This window comes from Phascolarctos cinereus, unplaced genomic scaffold (assembly GCF_003287225.1).
Source record: "Phascolarctos cinereus isolate Bilbo 61053 unplaced genomic scaffold, phaCin_HiC Scaffold_9;HRSCAF=440, whole genome shotgun sequence".
NCBI classification, from domain to species: Eukaryota; Metazoa; Chordata; class Mammalia; order Diprotodontia; family Phascolarctidae; genus Phascolarctos; species Phascolarctos cinereus.
Genome location: NW_027556402.1, coordinates 251,176,181 through 251,196,150, shown reverse-complemented (window position 1 = coordinate 251,196,150; position 19,970 = coordinate 251,176,181). Strand labels below are relative to the sequence as shown.

The window sequence follows — 19,970 nt, the reverse complement described above, 5'->3', positions numbered from 1 at the left end:
CAATAAGGCGAGGGGGAGGGGCAGCCAGCAAATCTGAGCACCGAGGGCTCGGAATCCGGCAAGAGGCGAGGAGCGAGAAAAAGACGTAAGGGTGGCCGGAGGTCGGAGGCCGGAGGGCGGAGGGCGGAGGGCGGCAGCCCCAGCCACCTCCGGGCAGCCTCTGGCAGGAATAACGGAACAGATGCGCAGAGCGTTCACCTAACAGCAAGCATCCCGGGAGCCCGGAAAAGCTCGACAGCTGAAACCACGCAGGACGGCTCAGATTCCCGCCCCTTCCGCCTGGTCCACCAATCAGACGCGATGTGTCACGCCCGACCGCGGAAGTGAGCGCCAATTGGAGGATAAAAGGAAATTAAAGGGTCGCGGCGATGACGCAATTCCGGTCTGTCATGGCGGCGCCCTGAGAACCGGCTGACGTCCCGCAGTCTCTTCCTGGCTCTCGTCGCATGTTTTTTCTGTCTTCGGTGACCCCGGCGGACTCCGGCTCGCAACCATGTGGCGGCTGCTGGCGCGCGCGCCGGCCCTCCGGTCCTGAGCGTGCTCCCTTCAGGTCAGGCGTCCTCTCCGGCGTCTCAGACCCGCTTGGGCCTAAGCCGTCCGCTCCCCTCCCCCACATCCCTCCCTTGCCCCTCCTCCCCCCCCTCCCAGTTCTGCTGAGCGCCGAGCTCTGCCTCCGAGTGTGGGGGGTCGGGAGTTCGAATCCCGCCTGCGATGTTCCCGAGCTACGTCACCCTGGGCAAGATTCTCTGAGCTTTGTTTGTCTCAACTGTGAAATGGGGCCAACAACAGCGCCCGCGACCGCCCCCCCCCCCCCGAGACCGGGATAACCTGACCTTGGGCAACTCCCCAACCCCTCAGGCATCTGTCATCTGTAAATTGAGTTTGTGGGGGGAAGGGCTGGGCTGGACAATAACCATAGCCCCATGTGAATGAGTGAACAAGCATTCTTTAAGTGCTTACTGTTTACTGAGGCCTGGCGAGATAGTTCCTGGCCTCAGGAAGCTTCCATTCTAAGATGGAGACTTGCACTTGTACAAGGGTTAACCCGTGGGTCCTGAGCCTGCTGGGGGCTCACAAAGCAGCCCCCGAGTGGGAAATAGCTTCAGGGCTCCCATCAGCACCTGGCAGGTGAGGAAACTGAGGCAGGTCTCACCACTGGTTTCGTTTGGGGAGCGGGAGGTGAAGCTGTGCTTGGTTTCTGAGGTCGTTGTAGCTCCCAATTCTAGAATTCTAGAAAAGAAGAATGGGGAAGGGGACACCCCGGTTGGAAGGTTCTTAGCCTGTTCTGTGTCCTGGATCCCTTTGGCAGTCAGTAGAAGCCTATGGTCCCCTTCTCAGAATCACGTTTCTAAGTATGTAAAGTAAAATACATTGGATTACAAAGGAAACCAGTCATATTGAAGTACCGGTATTGAAGTGTTTAAAACTCATTCACAGAGCTCGGCGTCAGAACACTGTCCTGCGAAGTAGTGAGCTTCTTGTCATTGGAAGTGTTCGTTTAAGCCTCACATAAAAAGATGGTGACTTCTAGGACATTAGTCTGTGTTTCATCCATAAAGCCAAGTCTGCTGTTCCTTCAACATGGCGTATTCAGAGAGAGATCCCATTCAGTTCTGCCACCTCAGTGAATTCCTTTCCCTCTGAGGAACATTCCCACTTCCTCCAGCCAAGGGTCATGATACCATGCTTGTAGACAAAGGATCACCTGTGAGGCAGGTGGCAGGAAGGGTCAGCACCTCAGCTCCAGGCCCCAGAGATTGCCCCATCTCCCCAGGATTTTGAGCTAGCACCATCCAGGTTCCCAAATTCTGGTCATCGTGTATGCTTATCCCTGTTATTTCTCAGTCCATTGTCCATCGGTTTGGCTTTTCAGGTCTTGGGGCTGCCCAGCCCCTTAGTGCTGGCATGAAGACCTTCCTCCCAGTACCAACCTATGAAGGTGAGAGATCTTAATCTCTAGTTCATCTCAATCTTATTTCCCCAGCTGGTACTAGGCTCACCAGTAAGTACTGTTGTTGGGGAGGGGGAGGGGGGGTGCCGGAGCTCTTAATGGCAGGGACAGTCATATACTATATATCCCAAAACCACAGCACCTAGTTGTGCTGGGCACGTGGTTGAACTCTGTCATTTCTTAGTTGGAGCAACAAAGTCCAATCCATCAAGCATTGATGAAGCACTTCCTCCGGGTAATGCTGAGCACTGAGCATACAGAAACAAAACACACACAAAGATTCTTGCCTTTGAGAAGCTTACATTCTCCTGGACATTTTTAGGCCCAGCCATTTTACAAAGTCCAACTAGGGCTGCCATCCTCAGCGTCATAGTTTGATGGGTCTAGTGCAGGCCTGCACAACATCACTAGCTGTGGCATGATTGGCTTGCCTCCTGCCAAAGGATTTTGGGCAGCCTTCAAAAATGCAAATCCCTCAGCAAAACTGACTATGCAAAGTTCCCTTAGGGCAGGCCTGCACAACATCCTGCCCACCCTGGTCTAGTGGCTGCCTTAGACCCAAGGAAGAGATAGGAGAATTCACCTCCCCTACGCCTTTACAGAGGTAGGGATCCACAGGTGCAGAACATTGTGTACTTCTTTGTTATAAGGGATTGGTCTCTAGAGGAGGCAATGTGAAAACAAGATATAAATGAAAATCTATTTTTAATGCCTTGGCCAACATGCATACTTTAGGGTCTACAGTTTCATCAGTATGGCCACTGCCTTCTCCAATCCAGGTGGCAGTCTCTGCTTGTTAGTTGCCATGGCCAAAAAATTGTGGTGAGCCTCACCCATCCTCGAGACCTTTCTAGCTTGAGTAGGACTTCCTCTCTTTTAAGCTGGGTGGACACACCCTTCCAGATCCCCAAGTCTAGTCACTGCTGAAATGAAGCATTGGAGGGATTCTGAGCACATAGGAAGAGACTTTTCCTTCCTTTTTATAGCTACTGCCCTGTAACTTCCCTCCCCGAAGCTTTATGCCTAGAGGTCTGTGCTCCTTAATGGCTCTTGTAGGCCCACCCTCTGCTCCCTGCTCTTTTCCTTAGGTGTTTCTATTCCCAACAAGCCCAAGCTCAGGTTTGTTGATCGGCTGCCGCTTGTGCCAAAGGTGAGGCGGGAGCCTAAGAACTTGAGTGACATCCGAGGGCCGTCCACTGAAGCCACTGACTTCACCGAGGGTAATTTTGGTATCCTGGTGAGTGCACCAAGAAATCAGCAGCTGGGGAAAGTGGTGTCGAGAGGTCAGGTCATGAGCCTTGGGTTAGCTGATCCTAACACTCCCCTCTCCTGACTGTGCCTTTTTGCTGGCTGTCTCTGCATGTTTGGAATGCTTTGTCTCCTGTGTGCCTCCTGATTCATTCTAGTGTCAGCTCAGATCCCACCCTGTGCAAGAAGCCTTCCCTGACCTCTCTTAATGCTTATGCCGTCCTTTTGAGATTACCACCAATTTCTCCTCTCCATTGTGAACGTACCAATTAAAATGTGAATCTGCTGCAGGGCAGGGACTGTTTTTGCCTTTGTATCCCCGGTGCCTGGCACTTAGTAGGTACTTAATAAATGCTGGTGGCAGTGGGTGTTCTGCCAGAGCCAGTGAAGGATATGCTAAGTAGGCAGCCACCTGTGGTGGCTTACAGAGGGAGCTACGATGAGAAATGCTTTTTAATATGGCTTTTTCCAAATGCACATATTCTCAGTGCCCAAAATTTCCACCATTTACAGCACATGGGTATCCATTCAGGGTTTTATCAGTTGAGTCCCGGGTGGTAGACAATTCAAATCTAGCCTCAGACACATTCTAGCTCTGGTCAAATAACTTAATCTCTGCCCCAATTCATCAGCTGTAAAAATGGAGATTTTAATAGCACTTGTCTCCCAGGGTTTGTGAGGATCAAATGAGACAATACTGTGCCTGGCATATAGTAGGCGCTTAATTGCTTATTCCCATCCTTTTCCTAAGGAGCTCACTTCCATATCTCATCTTCTACTGTGCACACAAGTACTTTCTCTCAACACTGTCCTCTTGCATGATTTGGACCAGAGTTGCCACCACTTAGCTGGGTCAGCATCATGCCTCACCCACAGTAGGTGCTTAAGAGATATTTTTAGCTTTGAATTTAAGTTCTTCTCATTGCCTGTACATCTTCTAGTAGAAAAACAAGTGAGGAGGAGACAAACCCCAGAGCAGGAACAGATGAGAGGAGTAAGGGGATCAACTCCACTGTAACGAAATGTTGGTTGCTTCTGCCTCTTTGCCCCAGTAGTATCTCAGGCAAAGTTGTCATGGGGGCGTTTCTTGTTGAAAGCTTTTTGCACTCTGGCTCCAGCCTAATTCTAGTGCAACTTCCTGCTGTCTCCTCACTCCCATGGACTCTCGATTGCAGCCAAACGGGCTTATTTGCTGTTGTCCCCACACAACATCCCCTCCCTCATCTCTGTGACTTTGCATAAACTGTCCCACTTTCCTGGAATGCCCTCCCTCCTTTGCCTTTTGGAAACCTATAGCTTTTCACTGCCCCCTTAGGAGAGACCTTTCCCAGTTCCCCCAGTTGTTAGTGCCCCCCTCCTGAAATCCCTTTGTATTTCTTTTCTGTACATGTTGCATCTTCCCAGTAGAATGTAAGCTGCTTGACATGGGAGATTATCGATTTTGTCTTTGAATCCGTAATGCAGCATAGTGCCTGCTTCATACTAGGTGCTTAAAGTATGCTGGTTGTTTTTGTAACTCCTGACTCTTTTTCAGGCACTAGGTGGCGGTTATCTCCACTGGGGCCACTTTGAAATGATGCGCCTGACAATCAACCGTGCCTTAGACACCAAGAACATGTTTGCCATCTGGCGTGTCCCAGGCCCTTACAAGCCCATCACCCGCAAGGGTATGGGCCAGCGCATGGGGGGTGGCAAAGGTGCCATCGACCACTACGTGACAGCAGTCAAGACTGGCCGCCTTATCGTGGAGGTGGGTGGCCGCTGTGAGTTTGGCGAGGTGGAACCCATCCTCAAGCAGGTGGCGCACAAGCTGCCCTTCCCAGCCAAGGCTGTGAGCCGAGAGTCTCTGGAAAAGATGCGCGAGGAGCAGAGGGAGAGGGAGCTCAACAACCAGAACCCCTGGACCTTTGAGCGCATTGTCACTGCCAACATGCTGGGGCTGAGGAAGGTGGTGAGCCCCTATGACCTGACCCACAAGGGGCGCTACTGGGGCAAGTTCTTCCTACCTGAGCGTGTCTAGCGACAGCGAGGGGAAGAGAGCAAGTTTCGAGAGAAGCTGCCCCATCTCTTGCCTGCAGCTTCTCCCTAGAAACATCTGAGCACCCCCAGATGACTGGAGGATCTCTGCAAAGCATTGGGATGAGAAGAACCATAGTGTGCATTGTAGTTGATTGTACAGAAGTCTTGGCCCCTGTAAAGGGACTCTGGAAACACCTAAATGACTTCTTTTGTGTCCTTGCCTCATACACACTAACTTTGTGACTCAAGGCAAGACACTAACCCGCTAAGTGCTCTTGGCAGCTGGAAGACATGCATTGGTAATGGGAGTTTCCTTATCCCAGCAGTCTTTAGACCTGCTTTTGTAAGTCTTGGACCATTTTGGAATTCACAGGCCCCAGGTCAAGAACCCTTGCCCTGTTTTCCTTATCCCTGTGAGAGCATCCGTTGGGGGGGGGGGAGAGAGGAGGAGAGACTTCCAGTGTGGAAATTCCCTTCCATTGGTGTAGCTTAATAAATTTTCTGTAATTTATAGTCACAAAAGGTGTCTGGGACACAGAGGTTGACACTGAGTCAGTAAACATGTATTAAGCACCTACTCTGTGCCAGAGACTCTGCTAAGCACTGGGGACACAAAGAAAGACAGTCTCTGACCTTCCCATGGTCGTCCAGCTGTAGTTTGTACTTTTTTCTTGAAGAGGACCATGACATCAGGCAGGTGATGCCATGACCTGCAGGTGAATTGGATTTAAGTGAGGGAGAGCTGTGCAAAGTCACCAGTCTCATAGTTGCCCAGCTAGTGTGTCAGAGGCAGGATTGAAACCTAGCTCTTCCTGATGCAAAGGCCAGCCCTCTGTCCACTCTGGCGCCCTGCCTCTCTACATCAGTGACTCAGAGAGAGAGTGGCAAAGCAAAGGTAAAGGTATAGATCATCAGGAGAGAAAACGTGAAGAGGAACAAAACACAAACCGTCCCTTCACCTCTACCCCCTTCCCCTTCACTGGTCTTCAGATTCCTGAGCTATCCACTTCTCCTGCCCCCATACACAAGCCTTGGGCACAGCTGTCTTCACTCATTGGGACTTTATTTGTTAAATTCACATACTCACTTGACAACTGCATTTTTAATACAGCAACAGAGAAATTGTAATCAGGATCTAGACTTCCTCTATCCAGGCCACATTGCCCACCAGTCCTAGACTTGATCTCAGTGAGACAGAACAGAAAAGCCAGGAGCACTGAAAATCTTCAGAGAGCTGATAGCAGGGTTAAACATTTGTGTGACTCTATCTAACCCTGGTATCAGCTCCTTTATGTAACACTCTACACTACCCTCTTAGACTCCAAGCTCTTTGTGGACAGAGTCTGTAGTCATATCCAACCATCTCTAATTCTCCTGTCATCTTCCATCACTTAGCACAGTGCCAACATAGTCACGATGTTTGTTGACTCAAAGCCTGCAATTCTGTGTGGTATCACTGGCAATTCCTGCCTTTCTGCCTGTAGCACCCCACCACCACCACCCTGTGATTCAGGGGCTGAGTAAACACTCTCTTTACCTTCCCCCTCTTCCAGAGCTAAAGGAATTCAGAATCAGTAGAATTACATGCAGGACCACTCCCCTCTTCTAAAACATATAAGCAGGAGGAAAGAACAGCACTTTCGATGTAAATGGCACAAATCTGAATTTAAGTGCCAAACTTGCAGATTCTGAAAACTTCCAAGTGGATGCCTCGGTAGAGGACAGCTTAGGACCTTAGAGACCACCTAGTCTACCCCCTTGTTTTACAAATGAGGAAACAGATGTTGTTAATGATTTCTCATGGTTTGACAGGATTTGAACCCAGGTCTTCCTGAGGCCAAGTCCTGTACTCCATCCCCACCACCAAATCAGCTCGCTTGAGCCTCAAGATACACTTAAGTTATGCACGAGTTCTGTTCCTAGAGCAGCTGATGACCTTTTTACAAAAATGCACAAGGGCAGCTCCTTAAAGTACCCTGCAGTGTATCCTTTCATAATGTAAATAGTCACATTTCAGTGAATCACAATAAGCTTGAAGCCTCAGCTCTATTCTGGAGGCTCTTGGGGACAGAAGTGGGAACCAAATGCTTTCTATCGACATACCAAATTGCTGGTCAGCAAAGTCAAGTTCTGTTGCCAGCAGGGAAATGGTTGAAAGACAAGTTTTAGGGAGAAGTGAAGAAGCAGCATCTTCATCTGTCCATCACCTGACAACTGGGTTCCTAATTAGATGGAGCCAAGTACAGGGCCAAGAACATTGGCTGGCTTTGGAGTCAGGACCTGGGCTGAAATCCTTCCTCTGCTGCTTAAGAAACTGGGTGGCTGCTAACATCCCCTACAGCTCTAAATCTATGAGGTTAATTGAATCAGCACTTGAAGAGACAGGGAATGGATGTAAGCTTTTTTGGGACTCAAAAGGCAAACTGACTCATTATTTTGAATATCCAAAACCCAAATAAATGTTTACAAACTAAAATAGGCTGTGTGACCCAGGACAAGTTACTTCACCACTCAGCCTCGATTTCCTCATCTGAAAAAGAAGGTGTTTGGACTAGACTTCCTGCCTCAGATCTACAGTCCTGTTCTCTTAGAAGTCTGGAGGTGGCATTCTCAGTTAAGACCACGTTGCCAACAAAACCCGAGATATGAGTTCAGTCTCAGTATAAGCTGGTTTATTTTGCTCTGTTCTGTGCTTACTGAAATTAGGTGTTTACTAAAGTCCTGTTGTTCAGTCGGTTCAGTCTTATCCAACTCTTCATGACCCCATTTTCTTGGCAGATACTGGAGTGGTTGATCATTTCCTTCTCCAGCTCATTTTACAGATGAAGAAACAGGCAAACAGTTAAGTGACTTGCCCAGGGTGACACTAGTGTCTGAGGCCAGATTTGAACTCAGGAAGCTCAGTTGTTCTGGCTCCAGGCCCAGGCACTTGGCCACCTAGCTGCCCATGCACTAAAAAGCCCTACCCCACCAACAGGCAGCCATTTTCTAAAAGGGCCATTAGTCACAAGGGGGTGCCATAGGATTATAGATCACGGTTTCATACAGTTATTTTTATCTGGAAGAGACCAGAGGCCGTCTAGTCCACCTCGCCCCTCCATTTTACAGATGAGGAAACGGATCCAGAAAGGTCGTAACTTGCCCAAGATCCTCACGCTAATAAGTTTCTACAAGAGGATTCACACCTACTTGCTCCTGACTTCCAAGCTTTCATTCTATCCAGTCACCACACTATCCAGCAATAGGTTATTGCAGATCAATGTGAATCCATCTCCACCTTTAGGAAAAGGACCTAGTGCACCCCCTTCAGATGTGGGTTGGTTCGGTGACGTGCCTGTTGATACGCAGGAACACCGTGTTCCCAGTTAACTAAATAGCAACGCCATCCCCCTAACACCGCCTTAACAACATCAAAGAGGTGGAAACTCAGTCTCTTCATCTTCTAGATTGGCTTGGGGGCATACTCCCTAATCGAAAGATAGAGTGGGCAGCAAATACCACCTTTGTAAAGAATTCCTTCTATTTGACTCACATTATTACCTGGAACAAGCTCGCCCTGGGAAAGAGGTAGAAGATAGTGAGAGGAGGTTAATAATTACCCTAAACAGAGTTAACCCAGATTGATCATACATAGACCAAGAGCTGGAAGGGGCCTCAGAGGACTTCATTTTAGGAATGAGTAAACTGAGATCCAAGGAAGGAGCGATTTGCCCAAGATCACCAGTAGCAAGTCCTCTTTCCATGGTATCAAGGTTCTCTTGAGTTGGAGCTGTTGGGAAGGCCGGCATTTGACCCAGAACATAAAAGGTGTATAGCTCATATATCTCTCCAGATTCCCGTCTGTCCTTTCTTATTGGGCCTAACTGCCTATCCCTCCCACTGATCATTTACACTATTAACTCCTATTCTTCAACCAACTTGATTGACTTTTCCCTCAACCCCCCTGCCCGCCAGTTCCCCATGTGGAGTCCCATGGGTTTTTGAACCCTGGCCCTCCATGCTTCTAAGAAGATATAAAATGAAAAGGTAGGCATTTGGCTGGTGGTTGTCCAGTGACGACAACTGGGACTTCTCAAAGGAGAGGCGAAGTAGCCGAGAAATCTGCAGTGGAGGGATGGCACCGCCAGGTTGGAAAGAGGAACTGAAATGTTAATCCAGGATCTGTCTAGAAAAAAAAAAGTAGCAAAGATGGTAGGAAAGATCACAAAACACCCAAGCAATGTCAGCCCATTGGGTGGGATTGATTCAATAACACTTTATTCTCAACCCTACGAAATGTCCCTCAGTGAGAACCTTTTTCTGGCAGGAGTTAAAATGCCATCCCGGGCCTACTTCAGGCCTTTCTTCCCAGGAGTTCAAAGTACTTGACAGAGCTGGCCACCTCTCCTCTTGCCTTTCTCTTTTGATGAGGAAGTAAGTGCTACCCTCCCCCACTAGGCTGGAACTCTCTCCTTGGGAGAAAGTAAGCACCTTGAGGACAAGAATTGCTTTCACTTTTGTCCCGCCACCCACCTGCTTCCGTAGTGCTCACTGAGTGAAACAGAATCATCATTTTGTAAGCGGGAAGAAGGCCCAGGGGTGATTTACCCAGGGCACCTGGATAGTAGGCCTGGACGTTGAAGCTCAACGCTGATCTCAGTGATGCCCTCTTCCATGGACCACGTGGCCACCTGGCATCTGTCTCCACCATCCCCCACACCTCAACCCAGACTGTATCACTCTTTCATCCTCTCCAGTCCTGCCTTTTCTCCCATTTGAAAGATTTTTCTAACAATCAGTAGTAGGTTCCCGGAGGGCAGGGACTTTCATTTTTGTCTTGGTATTCTCAGCACCTGGAATGTTTCCCCATTTAGTAAACACTGAATAATTGCTGGCTGATTGCTTGATTATCCCCTCCTAACAGCAGCCCACCCACATCAAGGCATCCTTCTACGAATATCCAAAGTTATGGGGATATCCAAGGACCCAGGAACCAGGTTCCATGCCCAGACACAGCCTGCATTCCCATGATGTCTCACATAATGGTAACCCTGCCGCTGGACCGTCCAGCCAAACAAAGTCCAGCTTGTCCAGTCACAGCAAGGGAGGCTGCTTCTCCACTCTCTTCCGAGAGGACTCACCTGAGGCAGGTGGTCAAGGTCAAAGTGGGCTTTCAGGCAAAGATGCCCCCAATGGTGGAGGCCAAGATGATGGCCAGGATAATGCAGCAAATCATGATCATAATCTTCTTCTGCTCATCCGGGAGAAGGAAAGAGAAAGCACAGAAGCAAACAATACCATCGTACAAGGAGAGGTCTGTGGGGCCTGGGCTTCCCAGAGCAACTATGCTAGTGGAGGATGAAGATGAAGGAGAGACAGTGGGAAGGAGAGGACAAACATGGAGCTGGCTTTTGGAATCCAAAGTGCTACCGCTGAGCAATTTACTCCAAGCATGGAAAACCCAAGATGAATCCTGTTCTATCTGGTCTTCAGAGCACAGAGGCATCTAGCTCACCTTCTTCCTTTACAGATGGAAGAAACTAAGCTCAAGACTTTCCCAAGGTCATACAAATACCAAGTGTCTGGGGCAAGATTTGAACCCAGGTCTTCCTGACTCCAGGTCCAGCATTCTGTCCACTACTTAATTTGTTCCTGTCGGGGGAAACCAGAATCCTCTTCTTAGAGTCGGAAGGAACCTCAGAGATTGTCTAGCCCCCTCCTTTTACAGATGGCTCCTGGAGATAGGACCCAAAAGTTTCAAACCCAAATCTTCCAACTCCAAATCCAGTGCCCTTCCCCCACCCCCACCAGCTGCCTCCCAACGCGGGATGATAGTCAGTGGTAACCAGAGGGTGCAGACCCAGATACCCAGAAATGCATGCCTCGGCTTGCAGCCCAGGGAAAACATCCACACATCTGCCGTGCCTCAGCCCCAGATATCATTAACACACATCTCCATCTTCACTCCCTCACGGACACGCCTCGCTCTCTGGAATGAGTGATCATCACACCTGAAGGACTGCACACAAAATTAAGCTGGTGACTCTGATCTCCAAATCTGAGATCATGAGGTCTCCCTGTGAATCCCACCCTCCAGTGGAGGACTTCCTTCAGCAGCTGACCTGCTGCCTTTCTGCCATTCCAGCCCTGTTCTCTGGCTAACTACCAGCAGCTGCTTCTTCTCTTTCTATTTCCCGTGACAATATTGTTGAAGGAAGCTCCTCCAATTTGCTAACTGGTAAACTGGGAAGCCTTCATTCCAACATCAAGATCCTTTTCCCTCTTAATTTGCTCATATTCCTCACAACTGAAATCCCAAGCCTTTCCCTCAAGGCACTAATGTCCACATCTCTCCTCATCCTAAACAGATGACCTTACCCCCACTTTAGTGAGGTCAAGGCCGTCTGTAATAGGTTGCACAATCTTCCCTTCTCTACCCTTAGAAGCTCATATCCTCTCATATACCCATCCTCTCCGCTATCCGCCAAGTGCCAGAAAAGGAAGCAGTCCTCCTTCGGTCAAAGATACCTTTCCCATCTAGCCCCTTGATCCCAGCCCCTCCCACTTTCTCCAACACTTTTAATCTCTCCCTTTACATCAGTGCTTTCTCCTTGGCCTACAAATCTGCACAGGACTCCCCTACCTTAACTATACATACCTATATTTGTATATATATATATACATATATAGACATGCATATTTATCTAAGTTAATATATGTTCTATATATTATGTGTGTATTATGTGTATGCATAATATATACTATACGTATATATAAATAAAAATTTTAAACCCTTGATTCTCTGGCCACCCCTCCCCACCCAAGTTACAATATGTCTTTCCTCCCCTTCACCATCATAATTCTGGAAAAAGCAGCCTACATTCATCAAATCAATTTTCTCATCACCCACTCACTCCATAGCCCCTGACAATCTGGTTTCTGTCCTTTCTACTCTACTGAAACAGTGACCTCCAAACTCATGACCAAACCCTCCTCTCTAGCCTGATTCTCTTTCACCTTTCAACAACACTTGACCCAACTGAATACCCCCTTCTTGATGCCCTTGGCTTTTATCACACTGTCCTCATAGCTCTCCTCCTACGTCTGGGACTGCTCTGGTTTTTGTTTTGTTTGTTTTTCACCGCTTCCTCACACTCCTCCCAGATCAAATATTTAAAGCTGAAAGCAACCTCAGAGGTCGTGCCATCTTACAAGATGACAGAAATAAAAATTAAAGAGCTCAATTGACTTACCCATTGCCATATAGCAGATAAGTGTCCAAGGAGTTCAACCCAGGTCTTTCTGACTCCCTTTAGTCCATCACACTGTCCACTATGCCACACTGCCTCCTACCCCTTAAATGTAGTTTTCCCCCAACACTTTGTTCTCAACCATCTTCAGTCCCCTGTACTCTGTCCCTTAGTCATTTTATTCATTCATGTGGCTGTAATGATCACAAATATGCAGTTATCTCCCTAATGTCTTTATACTCAATTTCTCCCCAGAACATCAGTCTTATTTCAACAACTGCCTGTTAGATACCTCCACTAGGATGTGCTTACAAACTGTCAAAATGTCATACCTCAGCCAAAAAAAATCTCCCTTCCTCCATAAATTCTCTATTTCTGACACAATCATATCAACCTAGTCACTCAGGCTCAAAATCTGTTGACCAGTTCCAAAATATCTCATATCCCCACTCTCTTTTCCATTCCCACTGCAGCCACACTCTAAGCTCTTGGAGGGCGGCGTGTCTGTCATTTAATTTTTGTATTCCCCAGCACCTAGCAGGGTACCTCATATTTGGCTGCTAACTGAAACTAGGTAGTTAATTTAATTTCACATCCAGTCTCTTTGTACCAGAACCTGTTTCCCAAGCAATCTGGTTTGTCATGTAGAATTTAAGCAAAATCTGAAAACAGCATTAATTACAATGGAATTCCCATCACTGGACATCCATGGGGGAATGTAGGGAGAGACAAGGCATTCTCACAATCAATATAAACTCATTTATTTAAATTAACAATAAAGTAATCAAGTTTCCATTAAAAAAAAAAAGACTAAAAACCCTTCACTTTTGGACACACAATACAATTCCCAGTCTCACACATGAGACCAAAGCCGTGTTTTTGGAGTTTGTTCCTTCTTGGCTCCACAGCCAACCCACCGTTCAATGCCAGACATCACAGCCTCGGGCAAGAATAGTGCTACAGCCCCCACGGCTCTGTCTGCATATTGAAGAGTGTTTAGAACAGACCCGGCAAAAGGTACTATTGGACACTGGCCTGGATCAGAGATCCTAATCCATCGTCGGAGCCATTAAGGTTGAGGCTTAAGTCAACAAAGGATGGTGTGTACCTGGGGTACAAAGGAGCAAGGACTGCACCAGGAGAGAAATCAACCCGCTTACGTTGGCATAAATCTAACATCAGCTCCATGAGAACTTCTGCACACTAGTGCCTGCTTCTGCATGGTCCAAAGAAGATGTTCAATACAATTCATTCCCCCTTGGCATGATGAGGGAGAGACCGGACCCTCTTTGGTAAGAGGAAGGTGTTTTAACAGCAAATGCCATTTGGTCAAAGCTCCACTCCTAACTCAGTGGCTCTGTCAACAGAGCCCTGGGGAGACTGGCTCTCCTCAGTCACCCTGAGTGGCCCTTAATTTCTAGTGAGTCTTAGTACAACGTGGACCTGGGCACCAGGGAGAAAAACGAACAAGTGTCCACTGGGCAAGCGAGCCATTGGACTAGGAGTGATCTTGAGATCATGCCATCCAAAACTGGGGATTCACCCTAGGGTGTTCGTCTCCATGATGATCCTCAGGAAGAGTATGTTTTGATCAGGGATTCTCTCAAAGCTGCACAAAGAGCTGGTTGTCTCCTCATCTACTCCCATGAAGAAGTTACTCAAGCTAATTCTAGAGCTAATTATACCTAGAACCTTTATTCCCCAGGTTCCAGACTGACTCACTCACACACACACAAACACACACACACAGTCACATTCATATATTTAAGGAACTAAAAGTCTACAGTGGCCACTTCCCTCCCCAGAGGGGAGTCTTAAAGGAATATACCTTCAAAAGACCCAGATTCTTACCACACACATCCCTACATCCTCTCCAGTTCCTTCTGGAATAGTAATCTGAAAATCATTGATACTACCCCTGGGCATCTGGAATGACAGAGGAAAAACATGTGATAAGAAGCCCTGAACCCCACCCTTATCTTGTGATATTACCAAGGATCAGGTCTCATACTCTTCCTCAATAAGCCAGTTTTCATATATTTGAGTTCTTGCTGGCCACTAGACAGAGAGCTGCATGACCTTCTCCACCAGACAACAGTTGGTTTCCAAGATACATACTTCCAAACACTGCCAAGGATGGGCTCAGCCTGGGCAAATGATGACCTCGGAGGACTACGTCATCACAGTCCCTCCTTCAGTAAACAGCCACACATAAGAACATATACATATCCACCAAGGAATTAAAAGTCAACATTGGCCTCTTGGCTCCCCTACAGGGTGAAGAGCCAAAAGGTGAGTTTCAAAAAGACTGTGCCTTCTTAGAGACCCCAATTCTTACTATCATCCATCATCCCAGTTCCTTTTCTAATTCCAGTCTCTAGGGAGCATTACAAAGATCAGAGTTAGCTCCCTGCCAATGGTGGAGACCCAAGTTTAAGCCCTCTCCTTGCCAAAGTTGGCACAGTGAGACTGATTTCCATTTTGTGTTTTCTTAAACATTTGTTAAAGAAAAAATTATTGTAGTTCCTGAGAAAAGAGTATTCCATGAGGTAGAAAGCAGCATCCTGGGAGGGGGTTCCCAAGTTGCAATTCCAAAATAGTAGACTTAGTGATTAGCCAAGTAGGCCTGGAGGCATTTCAGGGCTGGAGAATGGGTTAGCAGGACACCCTCCAAAAAGAGATTTGGGGTTGGATCAGGACAGGCCGGATACCCTGCTGGGGTGGGCAAATGGCAAGCCAGACCCATGATGGGGTTAACTAGGGAACAAAGGCACGTGTCCCAATCACTCTCTGGAGACTTTTGAGAGGCAACTCCCATCCAGTCCAAAGGAAGAGGTGCAGGGATCCAGCTGGGAGAGGATCGGGTTCTGGGAGAAGCAGGGGAGGAAGCGTCGGTCAGTGCACACGTGGTTGGTGAGAATCAACGGGACTCAGCAGCAGGCCAAAGAGGTGAGGGGCAAGGAGGAGTTACTGGAAAAAGGGAAGAACAGCAAAGGGGAAATAAATTAACAACTAGGCAAACAGATCCAACTCACAAACCTGAGTCATTGAGCAGGGAACAAGAAGTCCCCATTCCCAGAGGCCAGGATGCTCACAATTCCTTCTGGGCACATGCCAAACCCCAGTGCAGGCTGCCCAGGGGGCACTGGAGGTCATAGGGCAGACTTTAGAGTCTGAAAAGACGTTGGAAATCATTTAGTTTAGGCAACTAACCTTTGTCCGTGAGCAAGTAGAGGGAGAGACAGAAACAGAGGGAAGAAAAAGAAACAGACAGAGAGAGAGAGAGAGAAGGAATGAGAGAGAGAGAGAGAGAGAGAGAGAGAGAGAGAGAGAGAGAGAGAGAGAGGAAGGAAATGCCCTTCCCCTAATTTACTACATGGAAAATGGCATCATCAGTGCATCTTTTATACTTCCCCAGAAGATTTCAGAAACTCTAGGGTGGCTCATGCAGTCAAACCGGCAGAATTTTTTTTTGTTCTTGTTAATAACAGCACACTTTATGGCACTTTAAGGTATGCAAAGCACTTTTAAAATATCTCATTTGATCCTCACAACAACCTGAGAAGTAGATGCTATGATTACCCCCATTTTATAGACGAAGAAACTGAGGTATAGAAAAGGTAAGTGACTTGCCCAGGGTCACACAGCTAGTGTCTGAGGTCCTATTTGAACTCAGTTCTTTTTTGGTTATTTTTATTTTAGGCAATTGGGGTTAAGTGACTTGCCCAGGCTCACACACAGCTATTAAGTGTCAAGTGTTTGGTCTGGGGCCAGATCTGAACTCAGATCCTCCTGACGTCAGGGCCAGTGCTCTATCCACTGCACCACCTCGCTGCCCCTTTGAACACAGTTCTTCCTGAGTCCAAGTCCAGAGCTCTAAGTACCACGTCATGCTGCCTCTCCAGAACCCAGACCACTCCCACCCTACAATAAGGCATCAGAATGAGAGTGTAGTGAAGAAACTGTCCATAAGATTCTGTCTGGGAAGGGGAGTTGTGTTTGCCTGCTGACAGTGAAGTTTTACATTCTTTCCGTTGCTAACTCGAGGCTCAATGTTCAATAACCAAGCAGCCTATGATTAATTAAGGCCTACCTAATTTGCATAAAAGCTAATTCAACTCTCTGAAAGCAATTATTTCATTGTAGTTTACCAATTCTAGCAACCTCCAATTGAGGTAGCTGAGTGTAAGGCCAAAATCACATCTTATAACGAAAGAAAATGAAGACCTAATGGAAGAATGGAGCCCAGATACCATTGGAGACCAGGTGCCTGTCAGATACCAGGGGAGCCCAGATGCCAATCCTCTGGCCGTAAGAGGAGGCCCAGCCCAATAGTCCTGCATCAGGGCTTCATTCATATTTCTATTTTCTGTTTTTCTAACCAGACTGCCCTCTAGCTCTAGCCCATGACCATCACCTCATCTTTCCTCATCTCTTCTCCTTTCTCTAAAGAAAGCAGAAAGATAAACACAGTGAGAAGCCTGACTTTGAGCCCACACCCTCCTGTCACATGAAATGTAGAGGTGGAGAAGGAAGTAGCCTTACCCAGAGAGGGTGTTTATGAGACTAGGAGGAAGGAAAGAGGGAGAAGAAACGGACAAAGGAGGTGGAGGACAGGAGTCAGAAGAGCATAGTTTAGGGCTGAAAGGAGCCTTAGAGGCCATCTGGTTCAGCCCCATTCATTTTACAAGTGAGGAAACTGAGGCACGGTAGTGAAGTGACTTGCCCAAGGTCACACAGTTATTAAGTGTCAGAGGCAAGATTTAAACCCAGGCTTTCCTGGCTCTAAGTCTCGTCCTCTATCCACTGTACCACCATTTATCTCACTAGTCACTGAAGGTTCCCTTCCCATGTGCCAGAAAGAAACTGAGATAATATCTGCAGATCAAACAAATGACTAGAAATGTCACTGCTCAGAATGTTCGGCTTACAACCAGACCACATAGGGACGGCTGATTAATCAGCCCACAATTCATTATGCAGTACTTAAAGAATTATAGAGCGCCTTCTTCCCAATGACCTTGATATGGGCAGGGTAACTATTGGTATCCTTCATTTTACAGATGAGGAAACTGAGGTTTAGATTAAATGACATGGTAATAAAGCCAGGACTCAGACCCAGACGTCCTAGCTCCCAAGTCAAGGACTTTTTCCAGTCCCATATCCCTTTGCCTTTCCCTCATCAGCTGATTCAATATCAGTAGCAAAAAGAAAGGGCACCGATATCACCCTTCTCTGAAGCTCTCAGTGTTCTTTATAGACATTAAAAATACAAGGCAATAAACATTCTAAAAAATTTTAATTATGAGAGAGCTAAAACATTAAAAAAAAATTTCTCCCCCAGATGCAAATGTGCTAAGTCAAGGAAGAGCCCAGAAACCAAATCCCGAAGCCCGGCCTCTCAGTGCCCAATCCACAGCTCCATTTACACAGGAAAGGAGCAGAAACAGAAATGGAGCAGATATAGAAAGCAAGCTGCAAGATCTACCAAGCCAGTGAGTATTCAGAAAGAAGACACCAAGTGCCAAGATAATCCAGACGCTATGCTTCCCCCAGATACACTGGGGAAAAGGAAAGGACAGCCCCAGAACAAGCCCGATTAAGTGGAGAGTCCACAATCCACGTCTCAGAGGCACAAGAAAGACACCCCAAGCACAGACCCCAGCAAGAGCCGAGGGGCCTTTCCCCTGGTGACTTAGCTTAGGAATTCCAAGAGGCTCTGAGATTCCCAGAAGCAGGAGAGAGATGAGTAGATGCTGAAATAAGCGTGTGTTAGTTTTCTCTCTGAGAGTCAACCGAGCCCCCGACAGTCAGGTCCGTACTACTTACAGTTCAGTGCCAGCAGTCAATGGGAGCTGCTGCTATTTCAGCCCGACGGAAAGCCCGATGATCAGAGCTAAAATGCCCAGGACCACCACAACTATGATAATGATAATTACCATTTTCTGGAGGGAGGCATAAGAGAGAGGAAGAAGAAATTATCATAAATAACCAAGAAGTACAAATTAGCTGGCTACGATCCTCTCACAAAGGAGGAATTAATTAGCAAGCCTGGTAATTGAAGTGATGAACACAAAAGACATTCTCAAATCAAGTTTTTAAAGACAATTTCAGTTCAGAGAATAGTAGACCTTGTCACGCCAGGAAATCCACTGCTGAGAAGGCCACTTCCATAGTAGTAAACAGGCTAAGAATAGGCTGAGGAAAAGGGCCTCTTGGCTACCTGGTAATTTCCTATTTTAACTCATTATTTATAAGTAACCTGCTAAAGGATAGCAAATGCTATCAACACTCTAAATTTTGATGCTCTGGGACAAAGTCTCTGTTATCCCACCCTTGTTATGGCTAGGTCATCTCTGCAATGAAAGAAGCATTCTTTCTGTATCCCAGAGAATCGGGCAGTTATCCCTTTGAAGAGTAGCAATAGCTTCTGACCTCAACAAAATGTGTGTCAAGTAACCGAATATCTAAATATTCTTCTTAAGTGAGAATGTAAGTTTCTTAAAAGTAAGCAAGTTTTGTTTTTGTCTTTGTATAAATGAGGAAACTGAAGTCCCCCTTTATACAGGTGAGGAAACTGAGCCTCTCCCCCTCACTGTACAGATGAAGAAAGCAAAGGCCACTTCATTGCACAAACTGAGGGGCCATTACATCTCATATAGTGTCCAATACACAATAAGGGCTTAATAAATGCCTGTTGTTGGACTAATGCCTAATGAATGTTGACCTGGACTGAATTGAATGCCAGCAGGGAGGGATATGAAATTATTCCAAGCTTCCGCATAACAACTACTACTACCACTACTACTACTACCACTACTACTACTACTACTACTACTACTACCACTACTACTACTACTACTACTACCACTACTACTACTACTACTACTACCACTACTACTACTACTACTACTACCACCACTACTACTACTACTACTACCACCACTACTACTACTACTACTACACCACTACTACTACTACTACTACTACTAACTACTACTACTACTACTACTACTACTACTACTACTACTACTACTACTACTACTACTACTACTACTACTACTACTACTGATAGCTGACATTTAAATAGCACTTCCAATTTTTACACTTCTTTACATTCATAGTCTCCTTTGATCCTCACAAAAATCCAGGTTCAATAGATGTTATACCTCCATTTTACAGATGAGGAAAATCAGCTCAGAGAGATGAAATGACTTGCTTGGGTCATATAGCTTGCAAATGTCAGAGCCAGGATTTGAACCCAGATCTCTCTTGAATCCATACCCAGCACACTGTCCACTAAACCAAACTGCCTGTCATCTCTCCTTAGGGATTAATAAATTGGAAGGGGGAGGGGTTACTATCACCCCAGCATTCCTAGGGCATGCTATGAGATAGAGCTCTAGAACAGCAAACTAGAATACAACGAGATCTCTGAAGAGAAGGCATGGTTAAGAGCAGCCCAGAAGTATTCTGTAGAGGAGGTTTCTAGCTCCCTTAAACCCAATATAGAAAACAGTTAA

At 46.9% G+C, this 19,970-nt stretch overlaps 2 protein-coding genes across 5 annotated transcripts in view; one reads left to right on the top strand and one right to left on the bottom strand.

Annotated features, from left to right (window-relative positions):
- Window positions 1-365: 365 nt before the first annotated feature.
- On the top strand, window positions 366-5,740 carry MRPL16 (mitochondrial ribosomal protein L16). The gene is given in 5 exon segments (XM_078148489.1): window positions 366-508; window positions 511-550; window positions 1,874-1,939; window positions 3,040-3,188; window positions 4,734-5,740. Coding segments are annotated over 5 exon segments (756 nt in total). The 5' UTR covers window positions 366-493; the 3' UTR covers window positions 5,220-5,740.
- A 524-nt stretch (window positions 5,741-6,264) lies between these two features.
- STX3 (syntaxin 3) overlaps window positions 6,265-19,970 on the bottom strand; it is a 61,524-nt gene continuing 47,818 nt past the window's right edge. For 3 of the 4 annotated variants that reach the window (XM_020976093.2, XM_020976092.2, XM_078148488.1), the window contains 2 exons: window positions 18,277-18,392; window positions 6,265-15,417 (listed from right to left, as the gene is read on the bottom strand). In XM_020976093.2, coding sequence (XP_020831752.1) covers window positions 18,309-18,392 — 84 coding nt within the window. In that variant the 3' untranslated portion in view covers window positions 6,265-15,417; window positions 18,277-18,308. The remainder of the gene's footprint in view (window positions 15,418-18,276; window positions 18,393-19,970) is intronic. The other variant, XM_020976096.2, reaches the window with a different exon arrangement.